The sequence below is a fragment of the Thermobia domestica genome, chromosome 14 (assembly GCF_964235325.1).
Source record: "Thermobia domestica chromosome 14, izTheDome1.hap1.1, whole genome shotgun sequence".
NCBI classification, from domain to species: Eukaryota; Metazoa; Arthropoda; class Insecta; order Zygentoma; family Lepismatidae; genus Thermobia; species Thermobia domestica.
Window position 1 is genome coordinate 170,420,545 of NC_137467.1, and position 18,874 is coordinate 170,439,418.

General features: G+C 37.5%; 1 protein-coding gene across 5 annotated transcripts in view; it reads right to left on the bottom strand.

The window, feature by feature from the left end:
* Positions 1-678: 678 nt before the first annotated feature.
* Positions 679-18,874, bottom strand: part of LOC145670463 (alpha-N-acetylgalactosaminidase) — a 97,981-nt gene continuing 79,785 nt past the window's right edge. For all 5 annotated transcript variants that reach the window (XM_081739169.1, XM_081739172.1, XM_081739173.1 and 2 more), the window contains exons 9-11: positions 12,033-12,105; positions 7,670-7,795; positions 679-1,004 (exon numbers count right to left, since the gene is read on the bottom strand). In XM_081739169.1, coding sequence (XP_081595295.1) covers positions 7,680-7,795; positions 12,033-12,105 — 189 coding nt within the window. In that variant the 3' untranslated portion in view covers positions 679-1,004; positions 7,670-7,679. The remainder of the gene's footprint in view (positions 1,005-7,669; positions 7,796-12,032; positions 12,106-18,874) is intronic.

The window sequence follows — 18,874 nt, forward strand, 5'->3', positions numbered from 1 at the left end:
CACAAATGAAGGCATATTTTCATGTTGGGTTATATTTTAGGTCATATATAGCCACTTTTTGGGCAAAAAATGCAGGCGTATTTTCAAATTTTTTGGTCATCAGAATCCGAGCCTTATTGAATGAGACTCGCTTGTACTTGCACCGAATAGCCTCACTGGGGCCTGCGCTCGCTCGGCCTAGAGCTCTAGCTCGCTATTCACTTATAAAGCTCATGGTCACACGTTCTTGAGCTAGCGAATTTGGGCATCTCTGACCATTACTAGTAACTTTTGTACTTTATACTGAACTAATACCATCTGTGTACCACTTCTATCAAATATTCGCATTCAGTATTTCACTGACCAAAGTCTGCTTTCTGTCTGGTAGGAATAACACGATATAAATCTAATTTCTGACACACATACACATACATAAAAAGAAAAGTATACTTTTTGAGCGGCTCCTCGTATTATTAAATTATAAAACAAAGTTGCCAACACAATCAATCATTTGCAACATACATGTTCAACATATAAAATATGTTATATACATAATTGCATATATTATATATAACGTCAAGTTTCACACAACAAAAATACTTAACACATGTGAATAAAATTTTATCATCACAGATAAATACAGAAAAAAAGCATTGAAATACGCACCAATGCACAAATTATTAATGAAATAAAGAGATGTTTTCTTTAATGTCAGCCAAAACCACAGACCTATACATACCCGAAAGCAAAAGAAGGAAACTTTTGTCGTAAAACTGTAAAATACGTATATACATACGTACATATATATATATGAAAAAGTTTCTTTACGAAAATAGTTCCTGTATAAAGAATGTCTCTTGAGTTTCTAGAAACACTTCACTATTTCAGAAGAACTGAATCACTCTCACTGTTATAATACGTATTTCATCACTGAATAGTATATTCACAAGTTTCAAACACACAATCATACGAATTCGGTTCCACTCTCACAGAATAGGCCCACTGTGTCACAATCGCAAATCATTCTGGAAAATAAAACACAAAATTTAAATATTTAATTTTCATGAATTCTCAATAATTAAACATTTTACTGATAGAGAGAGAAAATTACTGTCAACAATTACATAAAATATCTTTAGTGAGAAGGGAAAGGCTTTCCTTAAGCTGCAAAGAACATGGAATGTGAAAACAAATTGCTGGGGCGCTAAGGTTGGAAATTTTAACTTTAGAGAGTATCACAGCTGTAAGTCATTTAGAACTAGAAGAAGTAATCGGAATTTATCGAATCAGTTGATGTTAGTTTCCACCCTTACTTGATTTCTCTTGCGCAAGTTAGAAGTATTATCATAACTTAGCATCTGGGCCTCTAAATGAAGTATACACTCTCGTTTCATCTATCCATGTATTAGGGTAAAGGGTGTTTCAACAACTTAAAACATCGTGATTTCAAATGATACTGAAAACATACTTAGAATATTTACATTAGTTGTATTCCAAGCGAAATTGGCACATGAGTGTAGTTGCATCGTCTTCGATTTTGCCCGTGTTTTAGTATGTTATGAAGTACCAAGAGAGGTGCTGAAATGCAAAATAGCAGATGCTGATGGTTCACCATTTCCAAGACAGAGGGCACTGAACACGTGAAAAATGCTCCAAACATGCATATATTAAAAATATTTGTAGTTACAGTTTAGTGAAAGTGAGGAACTTGAAACTTTGTCACAGCACACACAGTAATACAGAGGAATATACACAAAAAGTAAGAAACCAATATCACCAATGTTGCCATCACAATGGCTGGTCAAAGGTAAAGGTCATTAACACAAAAGTAACCCAAGTTAGGTCGTCTTTATAGTGTAGAAGAGGAAAGAACCACTATCCGTTATTTTGTGACTGACAATCTTCCTCAGAATATCGGTGTACTGTATATTTCAGCTGATGGTATGTTGCCCCCTTCTTGAGTATGAATGTTATTGTAACTCAATGTTGTCAATACCGGCCATATTTGGGCGGCCATATTGCAAAAGGACCTCGAGAAAAATTGTTTAGCATACGGGAAAATAACCTGCCATTGCATGTCTCCTTGCACAACAAATATGATTTGGTAGTTCACAGTATTGTCCGAGTTATCAAAGGTGCAATATGGCTATGTTCAGATAATGAAAAAAATAGTCGAATAGTACTTGTAATATAGGTGTCTATAATTACAACCCATATGTTTATCATAAAAGACATATTATCATACCAATAGGTGGTTCACATACAAAATTAATGCTTACAATCTCATATAAAAGGAAAGCATGTTAGTGATCCATATGCAGTAGTGCCAAAAATCAGCGTTAGTCTGGCAATCCTGTCTGGTAGTAGAATTCATTCCAGAACATTGCATCTGCCATGTTTGTTTCAGCGTATCATGCTAGTTTGAATGTGCTGAGTGGTGTGTAAGTCAAACATCATTGTAACTTTTGTTTTGTGCTCTGTTGCAGAAATGTGGTAGTCCTACCAGCATCATGCAGCGCTCTGTTGAAATTGTAACTGAAGGCAATTGTGACAACAAGTCATACAGCTCGTCTGCACATACACATGACATAGGAGACCTGCAAGAGGACCAGCAGCAACTGCTGAAGATGAGAGTGTCTGCAGACATTACAACTGTGTGTGAGCACCACAAGCAGATGTATCTTGCAAATTACCACCATTTGTATGGACGCACGTGCTGTGATGCCACACCTGTTCACAAGAAGGAATTAAGAAAGAACCTGAAGGAAATCACTGTTGTTTTTGCGAAGAAACAACACCCAGGAAATAAAACCAATTCTTGGTAAATCAATACGCACCACATGTCATAAAAGTTGTCCATACATAGCATGCCAAGAGACTTGGTAACGAGACATATCAAACATGCTCAACATTTATCGGACGGTGCGACATGAAGCAATGATGACATGTGTGTGTGTGAAGACGTGCGGTATGACCTGTTATCGCAACTGTCTTCAATTACAATTCCAACAAAACACTGCACGACGCTGATAGGACTACCACATTTCTGCAACAGAGCACAAAACAACAGTTAAAATGATGTTTGACTTACACACCACTCAATACATTCAAACTAGCACGATACACTAAAACAAATATGGCAGATGCAATGTTCTGGAATGAATTCTGCTACCAGGCAGGATTGCCAGACTGACACTGATTCTTGCCACTATTGCATATGGATCACTATCATTCTTTCCTTTAATATGAGATTGTAAGCGTTAATTTTGCTTGTGAACCATTAATTTTGTTTGTGAACCATTAATTTTGCATATGAACCACCTATTGGTATGATAATGTGCCTTTTATGGGTTGTAATTATAGACAACTATATTAGTACTATTCGACTTTTTTTTTTTTTTTTTCATTACCTGAACATAGCCATATTGCACCTTTAACAACTCGGACAATACTGTGAACTACCAAATCATATTTATTGTGCAAGGAGACATACAATGGCAGGTTATTTTCCCACATGTTGAACAGTTTTTCTCCAGGCCCTTTTGCAATATGTCCGCCCAAATATGGCCGATATTGACAATATTGAGTTACAATAACATCCATACTCAGGAAGGGGCAACATACCAACAGCTGAAATATACACCGATGTTCTGAGGAAGGTTTAAGGTTGTCAGTCACGAAATAACGGTTAGTGGTTCTTTCCACTTCTACTCCACAAAGATGACCAAACTTGGGGTCACTTTTGCGTTAATGACCTTTACATTTGATCCGCCATTATGATGGCACCATTGGTGATATTGGTTTCTTATTTTTATTTATTTATTTATTTATTTATTTATTTATTTGTATGTTCCTCTGTATTACTATGTGTGCTGTGACAAAGTTTCATGTTCCTCACTCAAAAGCATGTTTGGAGTATTTTTCACGTGTTCAGTGCCCTCTATCTTGGAAGCGGAGAACCATCAGCATCTGTCACTTTGCGTTTCAACACCTCTCTTGATACCTCATAACATACCAAAACATGAGCATAATCGAAGATAGTGCAACTACAGCCATTTTCAAAATTGACTCATTTCGCTTGGAATGCATCATTAGTACTTTGTATATTTTACAATTGACAAAGTCTAAAATTTAATTTTTATCTGTTTTAATATGTTTGCACTATCGTAATGGAGGACAGAAGACTCACTGCAGCACAAGATTCAGTTGGTTGTCTGGTTTATTGAGTCACGCTCTCTTGTTTCTGTCCGACAATGGTTCCGGATGGAGAGTAGGTGTACAAGGGCACCATCTACTAAGTCTATTTGGGGATATGTTGACCAATCAATTTAAGAAGATTAAGAATGTTACAGAACAGCAACAAGAGGTCCCAATTTGACAGTGGAGGCAGAAGAATGTATTGACGCAGTGCGACGATCTATTCCGAACAGTCCAATAATAAAAAACACTGCGACGTATGACTACAGAATCCGAAATATCCTTAACATCGTCTTGATGTATTCTTCGAAAAGACCTAAACATACTTCCTTACAAAATCCAAATTCTCCAAACTTTAACACATGGAAAAAGATGCCAACTATATTTTGCAAACCGGTTTAGTGCGTTCATTGCAGATGACCCATTACGAGTCAAGTGAACAAACAGAATACCAGATGTTGGGCAACCGATAATCCTTATTTCATAAGACAGCAAAAAGTTTTCAAACTAGGACTGTGAATGATAGATGATTTAAAAGCAAACATCGAACAGTATAAGTTAGTCGTGCGACCTTTGACCAGCTGTTCTTCATTAAACTTCTGACTTTTCTCTATCAGATTATATATATATATATATATATATATATATATATATATATATACAGGGTTATTCAAAATGATCTTCCTGATTACAAATTTTAATAATCCACGCTTCCAAACACGTACATTCGTGAAAGTGAAATCACACGAAAGAGAAACTCAGAAAGTTTTAATATCTGGCAAAGTTGATATATTAGTTGCGCAGCTCGCCGCTAGGGCAACAATAGCACAAGATGGCAGCAAATGAAGACAGGAAAGCTTTTTTTATGTGCTAAATTTTCAGAGTAACCAGTCTGTTAGTGTCGAAAGAAGTTTTAAAACTAAGTTTGGAGAAGAATCCCCTAGCGGGCACAGTATTCGTAAATAATACTTCAATTTTAAAGCAAGAGAATACATCTGCAAGAAGAAATCGCCCCAGCTCCCCATCGCCAAGTGCGGAAACAATGGAGCGTGTTCAGGCCAGTTTCACGAGAAATAAACGGTGAAAGCAAGCAGAGAATTGCAGATACTGCAGCCTACTGTGTGAAGGATTATCTGTAAGTGACTGAAATTTTATCCATACCGGTTGACATTGTTGCAAGCCTTGAGACTGGTTACTATGAAAATTTAGCACACAAAAAGCTTTCCGGTCTTAATTTGCTACCATCTTGTGTTAATCTTGCCCTAGCAGCGAGATGCGCAACTAATACATCACCTTTACCGGATACCAGGGTGGAAAAAAATCATGATTTTTTTAAAAAAAAATCATGATTTTTTTCAAAAAAGTCATTTTTGTTGATTTTTTTGATTTAAATCGATTTTTTTGATTTAAATCAAATCTTTTTCTTCGTATAATACAAGTCGCGAACTGAAGAAAAACCATTAGGAATTAGTATTAAATGTTAATTATGTCGTTTAAGTGAAAGTATTGGGTTTTAATTTTGAATTAATTCCCAACCGTTAACATATTTCAATCCCAAACAATGTTTCTTAAGCATTAAGGAAAAATACAGCAATGTATATCAACACAACACTTTTCTTTTTACGAAAGTTACTGATGTTTGGCAGGGGCATATTTTTAAACAATTGGAACTAGCTAGCGGCACGAAATACATATAAAGTACATACATTTCGCCTAAAATTAACTAATTCACTCTATGACCTATGGAACCCGGAGGTTCAATGCCATGTTCACAAAAGCTCCACTAACTTCTATCCTTAGTCAACTGGATCCAGTTTTTACTTTGTATTCCTATTTCTGCGAGATGCAACTTAATATTGTCCTCACATCTGCGCCTAGGCCTTCCTAATGGTCGTTTTCCGATTGGATTTCCAGTTAAAACTTCGAAGGCGTTCTTATTTTCTTCAATTCTCGCTACATGTCCTGCCCACCTGAGACTCCAAGATTTGATGACCCTAACAATATTTGGTGAATGGTATAAATTATGCAGTTCCTCATCATGAAGTTTTCGCCATTCCTCATTTCCGTTCCTTTTGGTTCCGAATATTCGTTTCAGGATTTTATTCTCAATTACTTTCAGTCTGCGTTCTTCCCTCAGCGTAAGCGACCATGTTTCACAACCATACAGCACAACAGGTATAATCATCGTTTTATATATTTTAAAGCTTCAAATTCCTCGACACAATTCGCGACGATACGAGATTTTGAACTGAATAATAACACGAAATCCTTGCAGGAATTCCAAAATAAAAAAATCAAGATAATCAGTTTCAGAAGAAGAAACACTTGTGATTGTTAAAAATATGCTTTATGTGACGTGAAAAACAGTTCAAATGCGAGTTGTCCGTGCATTTAAGACATCTATACATAGCAGGCACGTTTTTATACTTTCCTCTGACAATTTTTCCTGCACAGGCGCAGCAAATTGTCTGCGATCACATCGCAGATCGCGGTATGTTCTGCAATGGGGTCAAGTATCCACTTTATCAAAAGTCTTATTTGATATTTTAACGCATCCAAAATTTGTCGGTATTACGACCCCGAGGAACTTCTATGTATTTAGTACATAAATTTCGCCCAAAATTTTAAAATCTTTTTTTTTTTTTTTTTTTTGTTTCGGAGACGGGATCGGACCCCTCTAAATACGCCCCTATTATCTGGAAACAAACAAATAGACGTGGACACAAAAGATTTTTCATCTTAAATGTCCATGGTGATTTCCCCGTTGGAATAGAAATTTTAAAACTCTGTGTTACAAAGAGAAGAAAGCAGGGTTCACCCGTAACCCGTTCAAACGGGATTTTCCCTGATCGTTCCCTACATGATACTCGTTTTCATACTGTGCTTACATACATTTGAGTCTCATTGTATTATGATTATTATCTTCCATAATCGAAATAACAGAAGAGAAACGGGATTTTACTTACTTTCACTTTCAATTAATTCATTTCGGAATTTGATTTAAATCAACGATTTTTATTTAAAAAATCAAGTGATTTAAATCTTGATTAAAATCGTGATTTAAATCAGACTGATTTAAATCAATCCACCCTGCCGGATACTAAAGCTTTGAGTTTCTGTTTCATTTGATATCACTTTCATGTATATGCGTGTTAATAAACGTGAGTTATTAAAGTTTGCTATCGGAAATATCATTTTGAAGAGTCCTGTATATAATGTATGTAATAAATATTTTAAAATGCCATTTGAAATCATGGCGTTTTAGTTGAAATATTCGATATATATAATATTAAGTGCATCGTTTCTGCATTCTATATTTTTTCTGACTTGTTTCTCCTTTTTTGCATCACACACTTCTTCCAAGACATTTCTTTTTCATAAATTCTCAGCCAATGTTCCTCTTTATAATGAATGACCAACTTTCACATACAGACTCTACAACAAACGGAACTACGTCATAATACACTACACTAGAATTGTAAATTGTATTTACCGTAGACACATTAAAACTGCGGCCGCCGTACTTGGAAAACATGTTGATACGGGTCGAAAAACGTCTGTTGTGGCGCATAGTTTCTCTGATATACTGGCTTCACATCTGCTCGCAATAAAACTACACCTAAAAAGAAAGAGTATAGTGTCAAATACGTTAGAACATATAAGAATATACACTATTCAATACCCCCCCCCCCCAAAAAAAAAAAAAATAAGTAATAAGGAGAAAAAACCGATTTTTTTACGCACCAGATCCTCTGCTGGTGCGAATTCAATAACACTGGGATTCCGGGTTCGAGTCTCCGTCCAGTCATTCAATTTCTTCACTGTTTGTGTGTTATTGAATTTGCACTTACAGAGTATCTGGTGTGAAAAAAAAATAAGTTCTTTCCACCTTTCATTAGTATATATGAAATTCATAAAAAGGTGTTCTCAATATATAGACACTGGATTGTCCAAGCACGGCAGCTAAGCTGTGATACAAGCCATGTAGTGTGAGTGGAGAGAACCGACTTCAGGAGGGAGTGTGTGTATGGCTGTTCTTCGGAACAGACTGGGTGGGTATTAGTTAACGCATAGGCACAGTATGCCGGAGATCCCGGGGTTTCAGTCCGAGTCGTCTTTCAATTTTTCACTCTCTGTTATTGAATTGACACCTACAGAGGATCTGGTGTGTAAAAAATTCGGTTGTTTCCTCCATTCCAGGGCTCATAGTGGTCTGGTCTTTTGTAAATAGTTGAAAAGTGACCAAAAGCACACGAAAAAGTGACCAAAATCTCTTCATGCCCTTTTTTTTCTTTTGTCAATTTCTCCATCACCTCTCTGTTTGTTGTTTTGTTTTATCTTTTCTTCTTCTTTTTGAGCTTCCTTTCTTAGGTTTTCTAAGTATGCTTTGTAGTTACGGTAATCAGACTTAGCAGATGTCAGAAGCTTCTGAGTAAGTGGAACCAGTTCTGGCCTATTTCCGAATTTCTTCATCATAGATATTATATTTAACTTAGCATTGAGAGTTCTCCAAGTCATGAAATATTCAAATTCATCACCTACTCTTAAGAAGAACATACAAGAAGCATAATACAAGACGAACATGATGAACTACAGGAACACACACACACACAACGTTGAGTGGAGCGTTAACTATTACGAGAGAAAACTCAAAGACTATTATGATAGAAGAAAGAATAGACACAGAAGGGTTCTCAACCCCACCTTCAGAGCTTAAGGATCCATCAACCATCCACTGTGCTTTAGAAAGAATAAAAGCTGAAGTGAGAATAAAGCTGACTGTTTCACATGTGGTAGCAAGTCCTGAAGCTTTCAGAAGAGTAATAAGTAACAAGTTTCTGTCTTTTTCCATTTATTTTTATAATATTTTTCTTAGAAAACTGCGAATGCAAATCACACGAAAATCACTTTACCTCCGAAAAAAGTAACTTTTAGTGACAAATTTGAAAAAAAAAAATAACTTTTAGTGACCAACTTAAAAAAAAGTAACTTTTAGTTAAAAAAGTGACTCGCTGTGAACCCTGATATATATATATATATATATATATATATATATATATATATATATATATATATATATATCGCCTAGATGTTTATGCAAACCATAACTATTAAATGTTTTGAAGTTTGTACATATATTAGCCCTACTCACAGACTTATGTTTCTTTTTCTTTATAATAAGATAATATAAAAATAAATGTGAATAAATGTCTTCTAGCGTAATGAAAAAGACGCTCGGCTATTGATCATAATGTTAATTGTGGCTTGTACTCACTGAATTACGACTACAGGGTGTCTACTAAAATTCCAAAATGAAATTTCGTGACTTTTTCGTGACCTTTTCTTTACCAAATCATAAGACTTCCTAACATTTTCAAGAGTGAATTTGGGTGAGAATTAGGCCGAATTTTCATCCATGCTATAGAAACGTACTTTGCTTGCGATTTGGTAGCGTCTAAAGCCGACCATAGACATTTTTGATGGTGAATTTTGACATTTTATAGAACAAAATTTTCCAATCTGTACTTACATTTGTACAGTTAAAAAAATCGTAACCCAAAAGCTAAATTTCGTGACTTTCATGACCGTTTTCTGATTTCGTGACTTTTTCGTGACATTCGTGACTTTCGTTACCGATAGACACCCTGGACTACCTATCTAATACTTTGTTGCTCCACCTTTTGCTCAGAGGACGTCCTGGACACGGTGTGGCACGGATTCTGATAGTTGCTTATATGTTTCCACGGGGATCTGATACCATATGTTCCTGATGAGATCCCACAATGATCCCACAGATGTCGGTGCAGGAGTCATGGTGCGAAGAGCTCGTTCCACAACATCCCATAAATGTTCTATAGGATTAAAATATGGTGAGTTAGGGGGACAATTCATACACTGCAGCTCCGTGAAATGTTCCTTAAACCAAGAAAGTGCAGTCCTGGCTTGGTGGCACCATTGATTGTCGTCCTGGAAAATGCCGTCTTCGTGTAGGTAGAAGTTTTGTATTGTAGGGTACACATGGTCAGTCCTCTAACACATGTAGATACACAACGGATGTCTCACTGTCGTCCATGCACACCAACGGTCCCAGTCCATGCCAACACAAGCTTCCTCAAACCATACAGCCGCCTCCACCTGCCTGTACAATACGCACCATGCACGAGAAGTCCATAGCTTCATGCTGTTGGCGCCACACATGCACACGCCCATCCGAGAAGAGTAGCACAAATCATTATTTATCGGACCAAAACACCCTTTTGCAATCATCCACGGTCCGAATAGCGTGTTCCTATGCCTAAGCGCGACGAAGTTGGGGTGAAAAGTCGCAAGGAGTGGGTAATGAATGGGTCGTCTGCTGTGGAACTTCATACGTGTCAGTGTACGCTGTATAGTTGCATAGGATATGGGTGTTGAGCATTCACCATTGTATTGGTTACGTAATTCCCGGACACTGATGGTTCGTTTGGCTGTTACGAGCCGTTTGATGCTACGCTCGCCCCATGTTTTGAACTTCCGTACGCCCCTGCAGTTCCATCTCTTGGAGACCGTCCCACTCCTTGTACACCTTCACTACACAGGAACGGGTGCATCCGACAAGTATCGCTGTCTGGGTTATTGATACATCTATTGTTCCGGTACTCACTATCATGTCCTATTGGAATGTGGATAAATCCTGCCCACCTCCCATTATAAGAGTGTGCAGTCTGCCAACATGTAGCCTCGAGTGCGTTCTTTCTGTGCAACACAACCAGTTGGGGTGGTCATGTAATCAGCTCGGTTACTGGTCACACTTTCTTGTGTCGAGGGATGGTCAGTATTTTGTTTCACACTCTGAATGTCTTGTTATCAATTCTATTCATTGTGATCTAATGAATAATATTTATTTAGTACGACTAGTATTTCACTACTGCAGCACTCTATTAAAAAATCCAACGAGTTACTGGACAATGCACCTAGTGTTTCAACATTCCTCCGAATTTACTATATATATACTATATATATATATATATATATATATATATATATATATATATATATATATATATATATATATATACGAGGGTAAGTCAACTGAAAACCATAAAAGTAGAAATAAAAATCCGCATATGGCGCCAGTGAGCTGTAAGTTGGCATGCCTGTTTACGATAGTATGCCGGATGTCTCCTAGGTGGCAGCAGCCGGCAGATGCACAAACACCGGCGCAACAACAGTTCCAAAATGGCAGCCCCACTAGCCACATGCACCGTTGAAGCCATCGTTTTGGAAAACCGCCGTGTGACAATAGACGAAATTGCAGCATGTGTACACATGAGTCATGGATCGGCACATCATATTGTGAATGATGTTCTCCAGTTTCATAAGGTGTCTGCAAGATGGGTGCCCCGACAACTGACGCCTGAACTGAAACAGCGACGTGTTGATGCGTGCGAAGACCTTTTGTGGCGTGCTGAACGTGACGGTAATGCCTTCCTGTCACGAATCGTCACTGGTGACGAAACATGGGTGCAATACCATCAGCCTGAAACAAAGCGAGCGAGCAAGGAGTGGCGGCAGGAAGTTCCACTCCGATGAAGAGGTACGCAACGCGGTGCACGAGTGGTTGCGCCGTCGCCCAAAAGACTTTTTTTCTGCAGGTATTCAGGCTCTTCGAAGCGCTGGCGGACTTCATTGAACGAGGAGGGGACTATGTTGAAAAGTGATTTACTTCTGTACCCTGTGTGACCAATAAATAATTATGGTTTTCATTTGACTCTCCCTCGTATATATAAGTACCTTTTATTTTACATTGATTTTCCTATGAAATATAAGATATTAACTATATTTTACGTATTATAATATTTTTTAAAAAATCTTACCTGAAGGATTGACTTTAACTTTTATTTTTGTATCTGGCGTCAAAACACCGTAGCTTACGTCTTCATATAAATCCTATGAATAAAGAAATAATAAAATTCAGTAATGTTACCAACAAAAATTTTACTCACATTATAACGCCAGCACTGATACTATGATGTATGTACATACAGTCTTGGTCAAAAAAATAAAAAAAAAAAAATAAAATAAAATAAAATAAAATAAATAAATAAAAATAAAAAAAAATTACTGATCACCTATCGAAAAGCCTTGCATTCTTAACCATAGATGAATTAAATTAAACAAAAGTGAGAATTTTCTTTTGGTCATTTGGGATCTTCATTTTTTTTTTTTTTTTTTTCTCAACCAAACAAAGGTGAGAATTTTCTTTGGTCAATTGAGATCTTTATTTGAAGTCAATTACTTTAAATTTCTTACATGCGGTTGTGGAAATATAAAGCCTTTAAAACAGAGATTGATGAGTAAGGTTTTTTATTTTTATTTTATATATATATCTTTAGATCGTAGTATTTTTATAAACCGACTGCCTTAAATAGTTTATCAATTCTCCAGGCTTATTAAGGACATTTCTCGAATTTATTTCTTGCTAAGTTTCTCAACATAGGGCAAGTTAAAATGATGGACCCGATTTCAGAAACTTATTGTGTGAAATCTAATAAACACATGTTATTGTGAGACATGTGCTTACACATCACACGTGTTCTATGTTATCACCTCGCGTAACACGGGACACATCAAGGTGATTATCTCCTGTAAACCTTTTGTATCTCTGTTCTAAAGTCAACTCCATTTTCCGTAATTGCTCGCTCCTGAAGCGGAAAGTAAACTTTGAAAGTTAACATTTCCAAGCGTATATCTCACAATAACATATGTTCATTAGATTTCACACAATAAATATGTGAAATCGGATTCATCATTTTGACTTGCGCTGTATTCAGGGCCTATCAATCCGTATAGCTTGTCCATCCGGTTCTGCACTCGATTCTTAGTGAGGGTATAGTTGTAAGAATCCCACAATTAACTTAAGGTCTATGTCTTATATAGGCATGCTGTTGAATCAAGATATTAAAGCTCAAGATGAGTGCTTGAACAGGTAAAGTATAACTATGACAGTCATATGCAACCGAGGTCATGAAGGAAGATTACTATTAACGACGGCTCCAAAGTTGGTTGGTCGGTTGAATTGGAATTTGGCGTCCCTCTCAGCGCAGAAGCTATACAGAGTGTTCCGGCACGAAAACGACGAACTTCGCACCATGTTCCTTAACCCAAAACAACAGAAAAGTTTGTTTTACACTTCGCTGAGAAGTGTCTAGTTTCTGAAATACAGACATTTTTAGGCAATTTAGTGATAATGATACCATAGTAGCTACACTGCGACCATCAACGAACAAATTCAATGTTTTTCTTATATCGAAAAACAAGAGAAAAGTTTATTTTGCACTTTGTTGAGATAAATACACACATTTGTCTTGTTTCTATATAAAGAACATGTTGAATGAGTTTGTTAATGATCGCAGTGTAGCCAATGTGGTGTCATTATCACTAAATTGCCTAAAAATGTTTGTATTTCAGAAACTAGGCACATTTCACCAAAGTGCAAAATAAACTTTTCCCTTGTTTCGAAGTAAGGAACACGTTGACGATGTGTGTTTATTGATGGTCGAAGTGTAGTCAAACTGGAGTAATTATCATTTAATTGCCTAAAAGTGCCTGTCTAATGTGTGCGAAGTTGATCGGTTTTCTCCCGGAACATTCTGTATAAGACGTGGAACTACACGGGAACCGAACCATATGGACTCCAATTACGAATCGAACCTGGGTCTCCCAACCCAAAGCCGCGTTCGCAAACCATATAGCGATGAGGAAGGTCAACAACACCCGACGGTTAGGCGTACTCTCTGGTCTAATGGCTAGCGTGTGCGTCTTTGGTGCACGTCGTCCCGAGATCGATTCCCAATGAGAGGAAATTCAACGCATTATGGTGATCTGGATTCCAACTGTAACTGTAGGCCCTCAGCTTTTATAGCCTCGTAGCTGAAGTGAGGCGCTAAACTTCTAAACACACGACCGAGCACTTGAGTTCGTTGCAGTTGACAGATAATTAAGCAATATAAATCCTCAAAGTAAAGACCTTTCAAGACTATCTTGCTTCCAAGGAAAGCAGGAAATGTAAGCATCAATATATTATTGCCTTTTCTGTGCATTGAGTTTAAAAATACAGTGTTACTGCCTTTCCTGTGTATTGATTTTAAAAATATAGTATTACTGCCTTTTCTGAGTATTGAGTTTAAAAATATAGTATTACTGCCTTTTCTGTGTATTGAGTTTAAAAATACAGTATTACTACCGTCTCTGAGTATTGAGTTTAAGAATACAGTATTACTGCCTTCCCTGTGTATTGAGTTTAAAAATACAGTATTACTGCCTTCCCTGTGTATTGACTTTAAAAATATAGTATTACTGCCTTTTCTGTGTATTGAGTTTAAAAATACAGTATTACTACCGTCTCTGAGTATTGGGTTTAAAAATACAGTATTACTGCCTTCCCTGTGTATTGAGTTTAAAAATACAGTATTACTACCGTCTCTGAGTATTGAGTTTAAAAATACAGTATTACTGCCTTCCCTGTGTATTGAGTTTAAAAATACAGTATTACTGCCTTCCCTGTGTATTGACTTTAAAAATATAGTATTACTGCCTTTTCTGTGTATTGAGTTTAAAAATACAGTATTACTACCGTCTCTGAGTATTGGGTTTAAAAATACAGTATTACTGCCTTCCCTGTGTATTGAGTTTAAAAATACAGTATTACTGCCTTTCCTGTGTATTGACTTTAAAAATATAGTATTACTGCCTTTTCTGTGTATTGAGTTTAAAAATACAGTATTACTACCGTCTCTGAGTATTGGGTTTAAAAATACAGTATTACTGCCTTCCCTGTGTATTGAGTTTAAAAATACAGTATTACTGCCTTTCCTGTGTATTGACTTTAAAAATATAGTATTACTGCCTTCTCTGTGTATTGAGTTTAAAAATATAGTATTACTGCCTTTCCTGTGTATTGACTTTAAAAATATAGTATTACTGCCTTTTCTGTGTATTGAGTTTAAAAATACAGTATTACTACCGTCTCTGAGTATTGGGTTTAAAAATACAGTATTACTGCCTTCCCTGTGTATTGAGTTTAAAAATACAGTGTTACTGCCTTCCCTGTGTATTGATTTTAAAAATATAGTATTACTGCCTTTTCTGAGTATTGAGTTTAAAAATATAGTATTACTGCCTTTTCTGTGTATTGAGTTTAAAAATACAGTATTACTACCGTCTCTGAGTATTGGGTTTAAAAATACAGTATTACTGCCTTCCCTGTGTATTGAGTTTAAAAATACAGTGTTACTGCCTTTCCTGTGTATTGATTTTAAAAATATAGTATTACTGCCTTTTCTGAGTATTGAGTTTAAAAATATAGTATTACTGCCTTTTCTGTGTATTGAGTTTAAAAATACAGTATTACTACCGTCTCTGAGTATTGAGTTTAAGAATACAGTATTACTGCCTTCCCTGTGTATTGAGTTTAAAAATACAGTATTACTGCCTTCCCTGTGTATTGACTTTAAAAATATAGTATTACTGCCTTTTCTGTGTATTGAGTTTAAAAATACAGTATTACTACCGTCTCTGAGTATTGGGTTTAAAAATACAGTATTACTGCCTTCCCTGTGTATTGAGTTTAAAAATACAGTATTACTGCCTTTCCTGTGTATTGACTTTAAAAATATAGTATTACTGCCTTCTCTGTGTATTGAGTTTAAATACAGTATTAGAAACATTCTAACAAAGTGTACATAAATCATAAGAATTTACTCAGATGGCTTCACAGGTTTAGCAGTGTGAATGTACAGATTGACTAATTTATTCATGTGATAGGCCATTTTGTAGAAAATGTTCTTTACGTTTTACTGTTATTAGTATCAAGTTCTTCCGTTTTCTGTTAAAACCTAATACTTTTCAGCTACAATTATCTTTGATGAGTCACTAGCTTCTAATGATGTGGTGCATTCTATTGTTGTTAACCTTTGACGCTTTTTCTGTTAAGAATTGCACTTTTCTTTTAACATTCCTATTGTTTGTTGCAACAGTGTGACATTGACAATGAAAAGCAGTTGCTATGTAATATATTGTTGTAATATGTGAATATTTTCGTTCCAACAAGATGTCTAAAGTTATAAAGAACGCGCTGTTCTGCTCTACTGCATGACTAGTTTTTCCAGAAAATTACAGTAAGAAGGCAGAAGAAATTCACAGACAATTTAAGATGTACAGAGAGAAAATCAAGTATTAAAAAGTTCAGAAAAAAATGAATGTAAAATCAGCAGGCGTTAACATATTCAAGTAAGTGTAAAGTAAGTAGAAATAATATCAAATTAAAATTAAGTGTAATGTAAGTATTCGTGTTAACTGGACTTAGTTTAGTATATGTAATTCGACTGAGACTGTTTATACGACGGCATCGAGCAGGGGAAGATTCTAACGCATGGAGTTTGTGGTGCGATCACCGAATTTGAATCTAATCTAACATGAGTGGGATGCATTAAGATGGCGAAGCACAACCAGGTAGCTGCCCCTATGAACGATTCCAGGGTTCTGTGCTGCTCTTCGAGAATGTCTTCAACTGACCTTGTTAACACCCTTATTGTAACCATGCCACATTGCTGTGAGGCTTGTATATTTGCTATGAGTAACCGCACACCATATCCACCTCAGACTAGTTTCTCCATTATACTAAATGGCATTAATGCGTTGCGTTGCTTCTCATTAAACTCAAATGTCTTGTCCTAAAGTTTTTTTTTTTTTTAATTTGTTTTTCACTTTTTTTTTTTTTTTTTCACCCGATGCTCTTTCATGTATATGTTTTGTGCGGTGCCTGGGGCTGTTCAAATTTGCATGTATTGCATCAATCTTTGAACACCCATTGACGCAATTGCTGCGTCGGGGCTTTAAACCTCAATAGCTCAGCCCCAATCACGGTAGGAAGATGTTTTTGGTACCAATGCATTCCTGAAGGATGCAGCTTTTCGCTGGTGTGTATTTTATGTACAGATGGTGATCAGAAAAATGGAAACACCTGTAGTTGGCAACACGTCAGATGTATGGATTGGCAGTGGTGTCGTGGCGCCCGCAGCGCCGGACCGCTGGTGGTGGTGTGTTAGGTCGGTCTCCATACTACGTCAGGCGCAGTGGAACAGCAGTGTCCAGTGGCTACAGCAGACTCTGGTAGTGTAAAATAGGAGACTTCTCAGAGTTTCAAAGAGGGCAAATTGTTGGTGCGCGGTTATGTGGAGTGAATGTGACGGCAGTGGCTACTGTGTTAGGTATGTCGCGTGGGACAGTGTCGAAGGTGATGACGGCCTACACAACACACGGGAAAAACACATCGGGGAAGCGTAACAGTGGGCGGAAGAAAATCATGAGTGACAGGTCACGCCGGGTATTAAAGCGCATTCTCACGCAGAACCGTCGTGGCACTGCGGAGCAAGTGACGGAGGAACTCAATCAGCACCTCCCTCACCCTGTTTCGACAATCACAGTCCGCTGCGAATTACATGACATGAACTTACGGGGTCGTGTTGCACGGGCCAAATCGCTCATCAGGGACCATAACGCTTTCGCACGCCGCAAATGGTGCCGCGACCATGCAACTTGGACCGTTGAGGACTGGAAACGTGTGATATGGTCGGATGAGTCATCCTTCACCCTATTCCCAACCACAGGCCGTGTTTATGTGTAGAGAACGCCCAAAGAAGCTTATGATCTGCAGTGTCTCCGCCCAACTGTGCAACATGGCGGCGGCTCGGTGATGCTGTGGGCCGCCATATCATGGTTTTCATTGGGTCCTGTGGTCACACTTAGCGGACGAATCACTGCCAACGATTATGTCGCAATTTTAGGAGACCACTTGCATCCTATGGTCGGGATGTTGTTCCCAGACCATGACGCTATCTTCTAGGATGATAATGCACCCATTCACACAGCTGGCGTTGTTGCAGCGTGGTTTGAGGAACATCGGGATTAAGTTCAACACCTCCCCTGGCCCACCCAATTCCCAGATCTCAACATAATTGAACATCTGTGGTCTGTCTTGGAAACACGACTCCAGCGACGATTTCCACCTCCATCCAATCTCACAGAACTGGCCGATGCCCTGCACGAGGAATGGTGTAAAATTCCACTTGCTACCATTCACGACCTCTATGCCTCCATCCCACGTCGCATCAAGGCTGTTCTGAAGGCGAAAAGTGGCCCGACACCATATTAATCTGGGAAGTTGCAATTTCTTTCAGGTGTTTCCATTTTCCATCACCATCTGTATGTGGAGATACCATGGCGGGGGGAAGAGGGTAAAACTCGTGTTTTTACTTTTTTTAACAGGTCTTTACGGGACCATTTTTCCCCCCTTTCTTGGGAGTACACTCATAATTCGTATGTAAAGTAATGAAGTAGGTCACTAGATAACAATATCCTGTATTTGTACTTCTTCCTTATATGGGAGTGGGGGGGGGGGGCAAAGTTGGCCAATTTTTGGAATCTCAGTTTTTTGACGTAAATTACATTTATTCTCTGAACGGTTCCAAATAAGACATCTTTTCACTGAACTGGTGTAAAAACATATTCTTATGCTATCTCGTTGGTATTTGTGTTCCATAGGCTTTCCAACGGTGTATGACCAATGACTGTGATAATTAGGGGGATCACCGAAGTCCCCCACGTGAGAGTCTATGATTTTGTTAAAATCAGTGGCAGGCATCTAAAGGTTAGCTGT